At 59.7% G+C, this 16,515-nt stretch overlaps 1 protein-coding gene across 11 annotated transcripts in view; it reads right to left on the reverse strand.

The window, feature by feature from the left end:
* Positions 1–2,918: 2,918 nt before the first annotated feature.
* Positions 2,919–16,515, reverse strand: part of RAP1GAP (RAP1 GTPase activating protein) — a 65,667-nt gene continuing 52,070 nt past the window's right edge. For 5 of the 11 annotated variants that reach the window (XR_004383347.1, XR_004383346.1, XR_004383348.1 and 2 more), the window contains 13 exons: positions 15,840–15,995; positions 15,374–15,445; positions 14,678–14,764; positions 14,120–14,257; positions 12,057–12,188; positions 10,090–10,167; positions 9,019–9,128; positions 7,928–8,083; positions 6,253–6,376; positions 5,158–5,260; positions 4,675–4,809; positions 4,356–4,397; positions 2,919–3,947 (listed from right to left, as the gene is read on the reverse strand). Coding sequence is in view for 3 of the 11 variants with exons in the window: in XM_032863673.1 (XP_032719564.1) it covers positions 4,389–4,397; positions 4,675–4,778; positions 5,158–5,260; positions 6,253–6,376; positions 7,928–8,083; positions 9,019–9,128; positions 10,090–10,167; positions 12,057–12,188; positions 14,120–14,257; positions 14,678–14,764; positions 15,374–15,445; positions 15,840–15,995 (1,269 nt within the window). In the remaining 8 variants the exon portion in view is untranslated. The remainder of the gene's footprint in view (positions 3,948–4,355; positions 4,398–4,674; positions 4,810–5,157; positions 5,261–6,252; positions 6,377–7,927; positions 8,084–9,018; positions 9,129–10,089; positions 10,168–12,056; positions 12,189–14,119; positions 14,258–14,677; positions 14,765–15,373; positions 15,446–15,839; positions 15,996–16,515) is intronic. The other 6 variants (XR_004383342.1, XM_032863673.1, XM_032863674.1 and 3 more) reach the window with 6 other exon arrangements.

Raw genomic sequence — 16,515 nt, forward strand, 5'->3', positions numbered from 1 at the left:
ACACCCCTGGCTGTCATTTCCACCGCTGGAGTTATTTCTAAGTAGAGTCCCCGGCTTCCCGGAGCCTGGGGCCCCCCACCCAAGCCTAATTCCAGCCTGGGGTCAGTGTCCTGGCCCGCCCTCCCCACCTCAGAACCCAGAGCAAGCCAGGAGCTGGCGCGGGCCCAAGAGAAACCATCGGACACTTTGATCCTGGAGGCCAGCCTCCCTTGGCCCCACCTTGGAGGCTGGGAAGGTGGGGATGGGTTGGGGCCGAGTCCGAAACTCAGCCCAGAGGTCTGCCCTACACAGAGCGGGGCTGGTGCAGGCTGGGCCGGCAAAGGCAGGTTCCACGTCTGCTGTGACAGACCCCGGGGCTCCGGCCCAGATGTGGAGCAGAGCAGAGCGCATGCGGGGTGCATGGGGAAGCACACAGGTGAGGGTATCTGAGCCCCCTTCTGAAAGGACTGTCAGTTCCGGCAAAGCCCGGGGAGCTGAGGCTCCGGGAGCAACTGGTGATCACACGTTCCCAAGGTCTGGACATCTGCATTGGGCCAGCACGGGCTATCCATCTTCTGCACAGAAAGCCGATCCCACACCCTCCGATGGGGCTGCTGTATTGGTCCCCGTTAACGACAAATCACTCCCCCCACCCCCAACACGTTCACTGTTTATAGAGCACACCTGGTGCTGGGGCTGCCCCCTGAATCCTCATGTCAGGGTACCCAAGTCAGAACTATCAGCACTCTCACTGTGCGGATGAGAAAACCGAGGCCCAGAGAGCCAAAAATCATGTCCCCCAAGTCACAGAGAGAGGAGGTAAAGGCACCCAGCTCTTGACCTTGGTGCTGAACTGCGGCTGCCTAACCCTAACCCTTCCATGGTGGGGTGGGAGGAGGCCGGGCAAGAGACAGAGGGGAGGACGGAAGGTGGCAGGGAGGCTTCAGGCTACTGGACTGGGGTGAGGCTGTGCAGGGGTTGGTAGGGGACCCATGGAGCCCAGGGCAGCCTAGAGCCAAACCGGGCGGGCGGGGTTAGGGATTGGTTGTGAGTCACAGCCCCTGGGTGGCCCCAGACATCCTAGCGCCACTGTCAGGAAAAACATGGCAGCCCCTTGGAGGGGGGAGATGTGCGCTCACCACGGTCCTGGGGAGGGCGTGGGGGTTGTGGCAGGCAGAGGAGAGGCCACAAAGCTCTCAGGAAGGCATGTGCCACCCCAAGCTACTCCATCCTGCCCTCCTACCTCAGAGGGGCCCCCCACCCAGTAGCAGGGTTGGACTCCCCCGCCTCAGCCCCACGTCCCACGTCCCATCAGGCCCCTCAGCCAGACGCTCACGCCCCCCAGTCCTTCCAGGCCTGCCCACTGTCCCCAAAGACGGCCTTTTCGACACTCCCTTCCCTGCCTGGCATTGCCCAGCCCAGCAGCAACCCCAGCTTCTATGGCAATCTGGTTTTAAATCCTCCATGGCTCCCCACTGCCCTGAGCACAGACCCCTGGCCCCTTGGTCTGGCATTCAAGGCCACATGGCTCTGGCCTCACCTTTACCCTGTCACCTTCCCATCACTCAGAACTGTTTGCAGGGCCCCTGGGTGGCCCAGTCAGCTGAACGCCCACCTCTACCTCTTGATTTCGGCTCAGGTCATGATCTCAGGGTTGTGAGATGGAGCCCCAGGTCGGGCTCTGTGCTCAGTGCAGAATCTGCTTAAGATTCTCTCTCTAGGGGCACCTGGGTGGCTCTGTGGGTTAAAGCCTCTGCCTTCGGCTCGGGCCATGATCCCGGGGTCCTGGGATGGAGCCCCGCATCGGGCTCTCTGCTCAGCAGGGAGCCTGCTTCCTCCTCTCTCTCTCCGCCTGCCTCTCTGTCTACTTGTGATCTCTCTCTGTCAAATAAATAAATGAAATCTTAAAAAAAAAAAAAAAAGATTCTCTCTCCCCTCACCCTCTGCCCCTCTACCCCCGTACATGAATGCTAAGTAAAGAAATAGTCTTCAGGGATGCCTGGGTGGCTCAGTGGGTTAAAGCCTCTGCCTTTGGCTCAGGTCATGGTCCCAGGGTCCTGGGATCGAGCCCTGCATCAGGCTCTCTGCTCAGTGGGGAGCCTGCTTCCCCCTCCCTCTATGCCTGCTTCTGCCTACTTGTGATCTCTCTCTATCAAATAAATAAATAAATAAATTTCTTTAAGAAAAAGAGAGAAATACAATCCTCAAAAAAAACAAAAACAGAACTGTTTGCTCCCTTCCCAGTTCCAGGCACTCTGCTCCACCACATTTGCACCTGCGGTTCCCTGGCCCAGCGACCCTTTTTAGGCCTTTCCAGGATGCTCGGGCAGCACTGCTGCGGAGTCTGCTCCACGACCCCCTCACCCAGGCTGGGCCCCCCCGGTTTGTGCACACCCCGGTCACGCCGTACCCTTACTGTAACTGCCCAGGACTGTCTGTCCCGGTAAGCGATCCCTTGGCGCCCCCTGGTGGCCATATTGAGGAAATTCTTGTGCTTCTCTGAGCAACTGAAAGGAGAGCCGGAGGCCCATCACCCAGCACCCACTGTGTACCAATGAGCCAGGTGCTTGCTATACACCAGCTCGAGGAACCCCCATCACAAGCCCTGGGGACAGATACTCTCGCTCCAATTTCACTGAAGTGGAAACTGTGGCTCCAGTTTCTCAAGACCCCCCAGCTAGAAAGAGATGGCGCCGGGAATGAAACCGAGGTCAGCTTGACCATGGAGCGGTCTTCCTCCCCCCTGCACAGACAGGGAGCAGGGTGGACGGAAGGGCAGCACGATGGGAGGGAAGCACACAGAACCCGTAGTTTGGCCATGGAGGTACCCCTGTAGCTCTGAAGGGTGGGGTGAGGGAGACGGACAGGCTGGTACCCCGGGGCCACTGAGATCTGTCCGGAGTCGGTGGGGTCCGCACAAAGCCAGGCCTGACCCGGGGTACAATAGCGATAAATAGAATTTATTTTATACAACTGTTACTGACATACACACAGCCACGGGGGCTTCCAAAATGGGTGTTGGGGCCGGAAGGCTGGCCTTTGGTGTGGTGCCTAAAAAGTGTGGACAGACACACACAAGGATGTGGACTCACAGCAGCTGGGCCTGGCTGCCCCCTCCCTGGGAGTTGGGTGGGGGGGGCGCAAAGGCAAGGCCCATAACTCTAGGCCAGCTGAGACCCCTCAACCTGGGGTGCCCAGAGCATGGGATGGCAGGGGTTAAGCTGGGTGCTGGCTGAGGAGCTAGATGGGTCCACCCCCCTCAGGGGGCCACTTGTCTGTCAGGTGGAGGCAGTGGACAGGACCTGTGGTAGAGCTCGAGGGTCCATGAGGGGCAATGGGCATAGCCAGCTCCCAGCCCTTCAGCCCACCTGGGGTCCCAGGGAACCCAAGAAGCAAGGTAGGGTGATGGGGGCCCCTAGGAGGATAGCCCCCATTCTGGGGCAGGTGCATGGAATCACAGTCTTCAATGACCTCTGAAATAATCTTGTCCATTTGCAGCAGAGGTACCCAGAGAGGGATGGGGACTTGCCCAAAGTCACACAGCAGAACCAAAATTGGAAGCCAGGACTCAGGACTCCCAGCCCAGCGCTCATTCCCCCAGATTTCACATCCCACTGCCTCCACAGTAGGCTGTGTACGCACGGAGATAGGTCAGTCCTCCCCTCCCATCCTGCTCCCCATGAGTCCAGAGGGGCACCCAGGTGTGATGAAGGGCCCGGGGTGGGGGCAAGCCAGGCCTGGGGTTCTGCTTCAACTGATCACGGCCTGCCCCAGCCTCGGGGGGTTGGGATGATGCCAGCAGCTTCCCCCTCCCAGGTCTGGATGGCTCCGCCCTGCAGAGACAGCCCAGACGGGTGGCCAAGGTGGGGGCAGGGGACAGCCCACAGGCTGGTGCTGGCCTTGGGGGCAGAGGGCCTAGCCACCTGGACTTGACACAGCATCTTCACCTTGTGCTTCTGCGACCTCATCTGCAGGGTAAAGGGAGATGAACGCGCCATGAAGCGAGAGAGAAGCCGGAGGGGCCCACCCCTGCGGTCCCAGGCTTTATTTCCGGGTCTTCCGGTCCCACTGGGAATCCCCCAGGCCCTTTCCTCCCAGCAATTCCCAAGTCCCTCGCAGGCTCCCACCATATCCTCCCAGCAACTGGTGGCTGGAGGTGAGGCAGCAGCTATTGGACCCACTACACAGATAAGGAAACCAAGTCTCGGAGAGGGGCCAGTGACCTCCAGAGTCCCACCCAACCTCTGAGGGGCAGAGGGTTCCAATCCAGGTCCATAGACGGTAGAGGAACAAGGAGGAGTCATACCCCCTTCCCGCCCACCCCTGCCCCCTCCCGCCCTCTCCACACCAAACAAGAGCCAAGGACTGGGTCTGACCTGCTCAGTGTCACCTTCAGAACGGGAGCCTGGCTAACAGCCCTGCGCGGACAGAGTGCGGGTGAGGCAGGAGATAGGACAGATGACAACACGGGGCAGGAGACACAGGACAGATGACAACACCGGGCAGGAGACATAGACAAGCAGAAGACACGGGCTGCCCCCAGGGCCAGATGAACCCAGCCCCTCCTGGCCTCAGGGGACCTCTTGGTCTGGCGTCCACCCCCAGTCCCCTTGGACACCTGTCCCCTTTCCCCAGCAGCAGACCCCCTACTGGGGGAGCGTTCTCACCGGGCAGCCCCCAGGCGGCGGCACCTACCAGCTGGGATGTGTGATGCTCAGACGCCTCCAGCTGGATCTTGATCTCGGGACACGCAGGGTCCCCCGACTTGCCGGCGTCGGGATGGGGTGACCGTGAGGGGCCTGGGGAGGGGGGCAGGAGGGAGCCACCTCACTGGCCGCGGGGAGGCACCAGGGAGAGTGACGCATGGATGGGCCGTAGGCACCGCCCGGTGCTCCACGTCCCTGCCCCCACGGAGTCCCTCCCTCAGGGAATCCCCCTCTCCTCCCTTCCTGACCCCTCCTCTGTCATCCCCCAAGAGCCCTCCTGAAGTCAGCAGCCCTCTTGGTGAGATAACGACCCAGACCCACCCGCTGTCCCCGCTGTAGGGGGGTGGTCCGCAGGCCCAGCACACACCCACTGCCTGGGGCGTGAGGAGTGGTCTCGGCCCTCTGTGCTTCTCCCTGGCCCCCTCCTGCCACAAGAGGGGCTTGGCAGGGGAAGCTGCCTGTGGCCTGGTACCTGGAGAGCTGCCCCCACTCGTGGTGCTGACGCTATCCTCCAGCCATGTGCTGTAGATGAAGGAGTCCCGTTTGTGAGGCGTCCCTGAGGAAGAGACGCTCTCCTGGGGGTGGGGGAAGAGAGAAAGAGGGAGGTCAGCTCTTCTCCAGGGGCTGGCTGGGCTCCCGGGCCTGTCTCCCGGCCTCCTCTGTTTGCAATCCAGAACCCCTCACCCTCGCCCCCCTGCAAAGAGGATGGGGGCCCAGCAACATCTGCCCCAGCGAGACCACAGGAGGATGGGGGGGCGGTATACACCACACACTCCCATTCATTCATTCAGCAAACATTCTGAGGTTTATACTGGGCTGAGTTGGTAAGAGAAAGCAGGCAGGGTCCCTGCCCTCAGACAGTGAGGTCTAGGAGGCAAGACAGGCTGTGAAGAGACGAGCAGAATTCCAGACTCTGAGCCCCACGGGCAGGGCCATGGTCTTCCCGGCTCCCTGCTGCATCTGCAGCACTTGGAAGAGGGCCTGGCAAGGAAGAGGGGGCTGCTAGAGCTTTGCTGAATGAAGAATGATGACAGGAGGGTGCTAAAGGCAAAGCCCCGGGGGGCTGTGAGAGCATGAAAAGGGGGTTCCCAACTTACCCTGGGACTAGAAAATCAGGGAAGGCTTTCAGGAGGAGGTGATGGGAGGCCGAGTGGGAAGGATGAATAGGAGTCAGTCAGACAAAGGGGGAAAGAGGAGACAGGGGGAATGTTCCAGACCAAGGACGTAGCAAGTGACAAGGCCCAGAGGTGGGTTAAGCCTGGTATGTTGCGGGGACTGCAACGGAGCACAGGACAGCTAAAATGGTAAGAGATGAGGCTGGGGAGGGACTGGCTCCTCAATGGAGCCTTTAGAGATGGGGCTATCTGGGGGTGACACTGGGGAGCCATGGAAGGCTTCAGAGTAAGGGAGCATTCATCTGCATGACTCCTTTGGGCTGGGTCCCCTGATTGCATCTCAGCACACCCACATCTCACCCACACACCACGCTTCTGCCCTGAGTATCTACAGGGACCAAAGGGCTGCCTCCCAGCCACTGGAGAGCACCGTGGCTCCCTGGGCCTCTCACCAGGCCTGTGTCGTCCGCGTCCCCACCCTCGGTCTCCTCCACCACGCTGGCGAAGCTGCTGGCGCTGCTCGAGGAGCGGGAGAAGTCCTTCAGCACTTCCGCCCTCTGGGCTGTCGTCTCCGCTCTGCGCAGACAGCCCCTGTCAGCCTGCGTCTGCTCCGGGCCCCACACCCCGCCTCCCTGCCCTGGGGGGCCCAGCCTGCAGCCACCCAGGCACCTCAGTGGCCCCCACGACAGCTGCCCAGGCCTCAGAGCCTCCCCCCACGGCTGTCCTTCCTAGTTCCTGGGTCTGAGCACACCTCTCCCCTGAGCAAAACCCTCTTGTGTTTCCCCATCGCCCCAGATAAAGTCTAATTTCCTTGGTGAGGTATTCAGTAATAATAATAACTATTTACAGAGAAACTCTGGTCCAGAGTACGTTTGCTCTGTACCAGGCACTGTTTTAAGTGCTGTTACTGGAGTTATCTCATGATTATCATTAATAGACCCATCTTACAGATAAGGAAACACTGAGGTTCAGAGAGGGTGGGCACATAGCCCAAGGTCACCCAGCTATAGGTGGGAGAACAGGGGTTAGGACCCAGGCCTTCCAACTCCACAGTCTACTCTCAACCCTCTCAGTTTTGTTCCATGCTCAAGACTTTGTGTCTCCTGGAGTCTCACTCCTTCCCTCAAATCTCCAAAAGCAAATTCATTTTTCAAAATTCAGCTGAGGGTCTCCTCCTCCCTGATTTCCTCCTTTCAAGGTGGGAAAGGACTTCCCCACTCTGGGTCTGCAAGCCCTGTCTCTCCCCGTCCCTGTCGTGCATTCCTTCTGGCCTGACCCTTCAGGAGAGAACAGTCTGGGAGTCTAGACACTCCCACAGCCAGGACAGAGGAGGCTGCGCCACAGCACTGGAGAGAGGGGTGGCCTCTCTCTACTTCCGTTCTTCCCCACCCCACCTCTTCACATGGCATCCACAATCAGGTTGGAAAGCATCACTCCTCTTAGCTAAAATCCCAAAGGGCTCTCCTTGGCTCCACTTAGAGTAAAATGCAAAATTCTCATATGGCTTCCAAAGTCAGGATCTAGCCCCTGCCCATCTCCCTGACATCCCCAGCATCACCCAGCACAAAGTCTGCCTGGGCCCAGCCCCTCACTCACTCAGCTCCAACTGCACCACTCTTCTATCCTTCAAGCATGCCTCAGGGCCTTTGCACTTGCTGTGCTTTTTGCCTGGAGCCCTCTTCCCTCTGCCATGCCAGTCTTAGCAGGGCTGACTCCTCACTCAGCTCTCACTTGAAGCCTCCCTCATTTCTAGATGTCTTTCTTGAGCACCAACTACCTGCCCCCTCACCCCGTAAGTCCTCATCGCATCCCCTACTTTATTGTCTTCTTGTGTCACCAGCTAGAAACAGCTCATCAGGTTGCGCTACTCTGCAGTGTCAGCTCCATGGGGCAGGGGCTGTGCATGCCCAGCTCACTATTGGACTTGGAGCTTGGCCTGGGGCCTGGCATGAATGAAGATCTCGGTTGGTATGTGTCAAAGGAGGACCTGTGAGAGTGCCCAGACCTCCCTGATGCCCTGGTGTCCAACACACAAAGCCCTGGTGCCCAACGGGCAGCCCCAGGCCCACGCAGAGACTGGAAAGGGTGAGTCCAAGCCCCCTGGCTCAGCGTGCCCTGAACCCCAACCTGTTCTTGGTCGTGGGCATCTCTGGAGAGCTCTGAGTGGATGAGTTCTCCGACTTGGGCTCCTGTGAGGCGTGCCCGCTGTCTGGGGTCTTCTGGCCGGCGGGGGGACTCTCCCTGCGGGGCACACGGGGGCAGTGGGGGGATTCAGCACTGGGCCTGGCATCAAAGGTAGAATGAGGCCCAGGTGGTGAGGTCACGGGTGCCTCCTGCCTCATCCCCATACCGTATATCCTCAGGGGCCAACCCCAGGGCTGTCCCTGCAGCAACGTGGCTGGCCTGGCCGAGGAAAGGAGCAGGTGTGCCAGAACATCTATGGAAGATAGGACACTCCTCCAGTTCTCCCCTCCTTATCCCTGTCATGAGGAAGGCGACTGGAGACCAGAGACGGGAAGGAATCTGCCCCGTGATGCACAGCTAGCTCCATGGCAAAGTCAAGATCTGAACCCAGGCTTCACAGGCTTCTGGGCTCCCGTGGCCATGAGGATGGTACCACCTCTACTCCCGAGCCCCGGGTCACCTGCCCTGTGTCACATGCCCCACACCACACATCTACGGCCGCCCCATGCTGTCTGTTGTGTTCTTAGCCTCATTTCCCAAATTGGGACGGTGAGGCTCAGAGAGGTCCAGTGACTTTCCCAGGGTCACCCAGCCCCAACGTGGTAGAGGCAGAATGCACAGTCAGGGCCTGTCCTCTGGTTCCCAGAGGCCATCCTGCTGCTTCTGAGGTGTGCCACCTGCACCCTCCCACACAGGTGTCGCCCCGCAACCCCCACAGGCCAGGCTGTCCATCTCAGCTCCCCCTCTCCCTGGCTGTGTGACCTGGGCAGGCCCCCGCACCCTCGTCTACAGCACCTTGCCATGCAAGGCTGACCCGCTGCGGAGCCCAGCAGACCCGCTGACCAGAGATGGTGTCGCACGGTAGATAACAAGCTGGCCCAGGGACCTGGCACACGGCAGGTGCTTGGCTACATAACTGTGACCAGAGAGGGACGGGGGGCAGAGGAGTTGGCACTCCCTCCTGCTTGCCTAACTCTGCCACCGCAAAGGAGCCAGGGGAGGGGCTGGAGGAGACAGGGGACCTGCCCACCCACCTTTTCTCCTGCACCTCCTGGATGTTTTCGATTCCGATGGCACTGCTGCGGCGTGAGCCGAACGGGCCCGACTTCTTCCTTGTGGGGCTCTTTCCAGGGACGATCAGTGACTGCAGGGAAAGGCCTCAACTCAGTGCCCACCTGTCCTGGGAGAGCCTCTGCCCCCCACATGCCACCTGGGGCCCTGCTGCCCCAGGCCCTGAAGCAGAGGCAACGGAGCAGGAAAGGACGAGAGAAATCTCCATCTCCAGAGATAGCCCTCCAAGTTCACAGACAGGGAAACAGGCCTGGTGAGGGCCAGGGCCCCCCAAGAGCACACAGCAGCATGGGGCCTGGAATCTCAGTCCAGGAGAAGGGCAGGAACCCGAGGAGGCTGGGCAGCCACTCTGGGCCGGGATGGGAAGAGGCTGAGACCTCAGCATGACTCCCAGCCCCCTGGCCCACATTGTCTTCGGACCTGGAGGCGGCTCAGGGCCACGGGGAGAGGGTGGACATTGCAGCACAAGCCCCCGCCGCACCTTGGAACCTCCAAACTGGCTGGAGGAGACACTCGCTCCATGGTTGAAAGACACCCTCCCTCCCGTGGTTACTCAGAACGCTAGGGTGGGAAGCCCCAGCGCCAGAGGCAGACCCCAGCTTCTCTGAGGAGGCAGGACGATGGGCCCCAGGGAGGCATGGAGTGGCAGGAACCCCCAGGCCGGTTCATGGTGCGGGGGGCGGGAATCAGGGCAAAGGAGAGGGATGGCGTTCCATGCAGAACTGGCGATATTGGGGGACGTGCAGCTGGGCGTAGGGTCTTTGGGTACCAGATCTTGGCAGGGACTCGGCCAGGGTCCCAAGGGCCAGGGCAGGGCCAGAAGCCCCTAGTGGGGGCTTGGAGGGGGTACACAGGCTCGGGCACAGGTATGAGGCCTCTGAGCCCGAGCTGCCGGCACTCCACCCTGCACAGCCCCGGGCCCGACCCAAGGGAAGGTGGGGGGCAACGTCCCCAATATGGCCTCCGTCCTGAGAGCGAGCAGAGAACAGCACGTGCAGGCAGCCTCCAGAGCCGGCGGCCCCGCGGACGACAACCTCTTCCACGGTTCCTATGCCTATGGCACTGCCCCGGCGTCCGAATCTACTCGCGCTTTTCCCGGGAATAAGCAATGACTGGCAAGCGGCAGAGGGCAGGGCCAGAGAGAAACAGACAGACGTGGAGAGAGACACACAGAGAGATGGAAGGGGCGGGAGAGGCGAGACAGGGAAAGGGGGGAAGGACAGACGGACAGAGAGAAACAGAGTCGACAGTGAGGCAGTGGGTTGACAGAAACAACATGGCCAGGAAGGGGTAGGACAGTGGATAGAGGAGAGAGATGGGCCAAAAGACAGTGACGCGGACAGACACAGGTTGGGGAGCACAAACGGGGTCATGGAGAGAAACGCAGACAGACAGAGCCAGGAAAAACAGGGAGACGGGAAGGAGAAAGCAGGGAGAGAACAGTGTGGGCGGGGGTAGGAGGAGGGAAGAGACAGGTGTCCGTGGGACGGGGGACAGTAGGGAAGGAGAGAGACAATACAGACGCAGAAGGAAAAGGAGTAAGAGCAGAAGAGAGAGATGTACAAAAACAAAAACAGAAATGGGTCTGGTTACTGCCCTGGTGGGTGCTGTTGGCCTGGCCCGGCCCCGGGGCCCCTTGACAGCACCCACAGGAGGCTGGGCCACTCGGCGGGAAGGGAGGGGGTGAGCCTGCTTCTCCTGGGACAGTAGGCTTGTGACTGCAGGCCAGCAGAGGCCCTGCCTTGCTCCCCGGGCCAGGCCAGACCATGGGACAGGGGTGGCTGGGGGATGGGGGAGGGACCTCCTGCCACGTGACACAGCCTCACAGCATGGAGCACAGGGCTTGGCATGCGGCATGCAGTCAATGAAAGACAAAAGGACAGCCGGACAGATGGATGGCAGAAAGATGGCAGGGCGGGGAGAAGCAGAGCAGTGGGTGCCACGCCAGGGGCGGACGCTGGGCGGTGGAAAGCAGATGGGCCCAGAGTTGAAGGCCTCATCCACCCCGTGTGCCCAGCACACCCCCCAGTCTTAGCAGCAGAGTCCCGCAGAGGATGGGAGACAGGAAGTAATCACACAGTATGTGCTCGCTCGGGAGACGCTCGCAAAGAAGCCAGTTCTTGACACATGAGAGGCAGCCACAACCAGAGAGGCCCCGACACACAGTAGGTGCTCACAGGCAGCCTAGGGCCAGGCGCGCAGAAGAAGGGGCTCACAGAGAACACGCTCACACCACAGCTCGCTTCCTGACGCGCAGCGAAATTTCCCTGGTCTCCAGGGCTTAGCATGGACCGTGTGCTCAGTCAGGAGTCAGGAGCCCGTCTCCTGATGCATAGTAGGTTCTCACACAAGAGCCCAGGGACGGACATCCAGTGGACACTTACAGAGCTGATGCCCACACAGCTGCCCAGGAGCGGACACACAGTAAGTACTCACAGACACTCAGGCTCAGGCCCACGGTAGTAGCTCACACAGTACACGTCCACACAGCAACCGGGTCCTGACACAACAGGAGCTCGCAGAGCAGCCCAAGTCCTGACACACAGTAAGTACCCACCAGCATCTCAGGGCCAGGCACACGGCAGGCGCTCACACAGAAATCCAGGTCCTGACACACAGTGCGTGCCCACAGCCTGACACACAGTAGTGCTCCCAGCAACCCAAGGCTTGACAGTAGGTGCCCACAAAGCAGCCCCATTCCCAGCACATGATAGACAGTACGTGCTCAGTAAGGAATGTCATACAGAGGTAGCCCCAGAGCGGACCCGCAGAAAGTCACCTGAATAAGGGACCAGGAGGGGGGATGGGCTGAGGAGCTGGAAGGGGGCTGCAGGCTCTCAGCACCCCACTGTCGTGGCCTGGACATTGGACCCCCATGGGGAGCAGTGGTTGGACTCAGTCTAGAACCCAGGATGGGCACTCAGCGGGGCAATGGGGAGGGGGTGCAGGGCAGGCCCCAGAGTTGGGGGAGAGCTGAGGCCTGCTGGGGGAGGGCACTCACTATTCCAGCTGCCTTGGCCAGGTCGGGGTTGTTGGGGGCAAAGCTCCCACTGTGGCTGGTGGACACGGTGTTGGGCTTCTTGTTGCTTAGTCCCATGGCATCCATGGACTGGCTGCGGCTTCGGATGGCCCGCTGTGAAGGTGGGGTGGGAGTGGAGGAGGCACAGACTTTGAGGTCCCCCCTCCCCCCAGGAAACCTAGGAGCCCAGGCATCTGGTCCCTCGCCACCAGTGCCACTCCAGGTAACCCGAGGAAGTCTCTGCCTGGGAGGCCATAGGAGGGGCAAGCCCACATGTCGCCTAAGGGTAGTTCGGGCCTTGGCTCTGCCACCAGCTTGCTGGGTGATGTTGGACCAGCCACCACATCTCTCTGAGCCTCCTAGACTCTCACATGTGGCTGTTGTAAGGACTGCAGAGGATGCTGGGGCAAGACCAGGGCGTGCACAGAGAACCCTCCAGAAACCTCAGTTTTCTGCTCTTAGGGTCCTGTAAGTCTTTCTCTCCTTTCTTTTCTTTCCTCCCTCTCGCCTTCCTTGCTTTTCTCGGCCAATCTGTACTGAACGTTTCCTGTGGGGCCGGGCACTTTACGTTCACTCAGTCAATCTGCCCTACAAGGTAGGCACTGTTACCATGCCGATTTTACACATACGAGACAAGCCTGGAACCCATATTCCAAATCACACAACCTTAACTGTGGGTTCTGCTGCCTCTGAGAAATTCTTTCACTTAATCCAGGTCTACTGTCCAGCACCTACCAGAGATGTGGGGCCTCCGACCCCCATCCCCCTCAAGGCACCCGAGAGCCATTTTCACCACCCCCCAATTCCCTGTCTCCAATGCGCACAGGCATGGCTCTCCTTTGGCTCCTTTCTCAAAGATGGTCTGCTCGCCCAAGTCCAGGGCAGGCCAGGGCAGCTGGACCAATCCCCTTATGCAAACCCATTGCAAACCTACATCTCCAGCTTTGCTGCCTGCCCTGGGCTGAGGGTGAGGCCCAGCCTGCCTGGTGGGGCACCTGGAGGGTGGGCAGTTTCCCTCCCGTGAATGAAGGAGAAAGTGGCAAGGAAGCCACCGCCTGGGCACCTGCAGCTGTGGGGGAATCCAGAACCTGAGGGGGAAAGAGGAGCTCCCCCCTCCTCTACCTCTTACTTTGGACAGCAACTGCTTAGGGAGACGGGCAGGGTTTTGCATTTTGTTTTTGAACTTATATCGCACAAATATAACTCCTTCACAAATAATTTTCAACAGTAGTAGGAGGTAAACTGCCACCACCCTACCCAGTAGATAAAGAAACGGCTCAGTGGGAAGACCATGCAACTTTTGATCATGGGGCCATAAGTTTGAGCCCCATATTGAGTGTAGAGATTATTTAAATAAAACTTAATAAAACAAAAGAAAGAAACTGAAGCTCAGAGGATGCTCAAGCTGTTGAGTGGCAGAACTGGGAATAAACCCAGGACTTCACCAAACCAGAGACAGCCAGGTCAGAGGGTCACACAGGTCTGAGGTCACACAGGCCAGGTCCCTCTCCTATGGCCACTCAGGTCACAGACCGCACCTCAGACTTTCCCTCTGAGGGCAGACACCTCCTCCTCCCTTTTCTGCTTGCTGACCTGGCAGCCACCACCAGAGGCACCTGGTTGCCACCCAGAAGGCTCCACCTTCGCAGAACTCCCAAGTAGACTCCACCCCCAAGCCTAGGCTCCGCCTCCAATCATTAACTCCTCCTAAGTCAGAGCCCCACCCTAAAACCTAGGTCCCCCCTGAAGCTCGCTCCACCCAGGTACTTGCCACCTAGCTCCCAACTCATCTGTGCCTGTTTATTAACCCTGCCCCGACCCCACCCCCTCGCCTCCACCCCCCATTGTGAGCCCCCCTCTGGCCACACCCCCTCGCCTTGCTCATAACCCCGCCCCGACCCCACCCCAGCTAGATCCCGGCCCGACCCCACCCCACTGCGAGCCCGCCTCCGGCCACACCCCCACGCCTTGCCCGTAACCCCGCCCCCGATTCCACCCTGGACACGCCCCCGCCCCTCCGCTCCAGGTAGACCCTGGCTCTTCACCTTAAAAGACTCGAAGAAGCCGCCTCCGCCGCCGCCGTTCTCCATCTTGTCCTCGTCACCGCCCAGGCCCATCATGGACTGGCTGTGGATGTGCAGTTCCTCATAGAGCGTCTCCAGGAGGGCGGTGCGTGTCCGCTCCTGTGGGCCAGGTGGGGGCCATCAGGAGAGAGCGCAGTGATCGGCCCTTCATTCCACATTAGAATCCCGTCCGCCTTCTCCGAGTGAGTAGGGGGTGAGCCTGGGTTCTGGGAGCCTACGCTGTCTTCCCCTGGGCCCCTCCGCAGCTCCGGCAGCCCCCAGGGCTCCTCCCGTCCCGAACCCCAGTTTTCCCCCTCCTGCACGGTGTCCTCTGTGCCAACCGCCCGGGACATTCCTCACATATTCCTAGAAATTCTCTACTCCCTCTCCCCTGACCCAAGCCCTGCTCACGTGTAAATCCGCCCCCACCCCAGACAGCTCTCCCTCAGGCCAAAGTCTGAAGGTGGCATTTCCCTCCCCAGGGGCAGGGCTGACATCCCAGGTTAGGGGGAGGGGTTCAGCCCAACAGCCCATCCTCACCTCCAGTTTGGCAAACTTCTCTGCCTTGTAGCAGGCATATTCAGCATTGATCAGCTTTGTCAGCAGAAATTCCTGGAACTCGGGCCCCTGGGAGCCCCCAGTGTGGAGAGGAGAATGGTGCTCAGATGAACACAGAGGCAAGGGGCTGGACCCCAGTGACTCAGGGGCTGGAGTCCCTGAGCTGTGCCTTGCTGGGGCCCTGGGGTCGTTCTCTTCACTCCCGAAGGGTGCTCCTTGGCCTCGGTACCTGTGAGGGTTCCCTGTGCCCTTCATGGTCGCCCACCCCTCGGGAGAGGAAACTTCACAGTTGTAAGGAGCTGGCTGGGGTCTCCTATGCCTCAGTCTGGGGGAGAAGTGAAGCCAGGGCCTGACAGGTAAGAAAGAGAAACGTGTGCCCCGTTCCCAGACATTTTAGAAGAAAGATGACTGTAATTGTCAAAAAGATAATAGCTATTAGGAAAGGCCACAGAGTCTCCCATGAGAAATCTAAAACAACGGTGCACTTTGTTCTGTGGCTTTGTAAGTGAAGATCACTTTGAACGAGAAGCCAGGCCCCAGTTACATGGTTAGGGGAGCCCAGCTGGCCTGGCACACGGTGAGGCTTCAGGACCACTTCTAGCAGAAGGTGTGCCCCCTTCAGTCCCCACCCATCTCGTCCTGCTGTCTCCATGACGGGGGCTGGGGGCTGCCCCTCACCTTCCTGAACACAGCGGGGTCCGGGAGGGGGGGCCCAAAGAAGGGCACGTCGTCTCTAGCAGTGACAGAGACCTGGAAGGGAGAGCAGCAGTTGCTGTGGAGTCCGCACCCCAGCCAGAGACCCCTAATTCATCCCGGGCCTGCCCCTTGCTGAGGAAGGTTCAGTAACTGCTGATTGGGCCAGTGAACCCCAGGATTTCAGCTCCTCCATCCTCGGTCCTGAATCTGAGTGGTGAGAAGAGTTTGAGGATCTCAGGGGTCATGAGGATAGGGAAGGCCAAGGAGATTAAAGGTTGGAGAAGGGTAACCAGCTCCGTGGAGGGGGATAACCTGGGGGAGGGCAGAGAGGGCAGCTGGGACTCCTTCATCAACAGAGCAAGAGGGGGACTCAGAGCCCTCTGGACCGTCTCAGTGACTCCGGGCGGGGCTGGGCCTGGGGCTGAAGCTAATCGTCGTCATCACCCACCTTGTAGAGCGGGCCATCCGGCCCCCCGCCCTCGGCCTGTACCACCACATAGGCATGTAGGAAGTTGGATGCAATCATGTCAGGCACAAAGGGTGTGTTCTCGTCCTGGAAGACGACAGCGACAATGTCGTTCCCGATATGCCGCTTCCGCTGCAACTGAGCACAGGGCCACAGGCCTTGACCACCTGGACAGAGAGGGCCTCGCCGGGCGCAGGGGAGGGTGGGGAGGGTGCCTGCAGGTCGGCCGGAGGGTTTGGGGTAGGCAGAGGGTACGTCTGAGGATCCGCTTCTCTCCCCAGAAAATGTCAGGAGAAACTTGGCTTCAAATTATTTCAGTTTGCTTGGAATCCTGTGACTGATGAGGAAACGGAGACTGACAGAGAAGGGGCTCGCGAGGCCCCGCGGTGAGTGAGAGGACCCCAACCCAGGGCTCCTGGGCCCCAGGCTCTACCTTGCAGCCCTCCTTCTGTCTCAGTACCCCAAACACAACCCCTCATGAGCAAACAGGTTCCACTCAGAGTATACATTCCTGGTGCTGAGATGAACACAGGATCCTCTCAGAAGAAACTTGAAAGATACTAAACAGAAACACTTCCATTTTTCTCACACCACCCTTTTATCTCCCTGGGGTGGCAGCATCGGGTCAAGTGGACCGCCCTGCAGGAAGCTTGGGACA

This window comes from Lontra canadensis, unplaced genomic scaffold (genome assembly GCF_010015895.1).
Source record: "Lontra canadensis isolate GAN:19392208 unplaced genomic scaffold, GSC_riverotter_1.0 scaffold25, whole genome shotgun sequence".
Classification (NCBI taxonomy): domain Eukaryota; kingdom Metazoa; phylum Chordata; class Mammalia; order Carnivora; family Mustelidae; genus Lontra; species Lontra canadensis.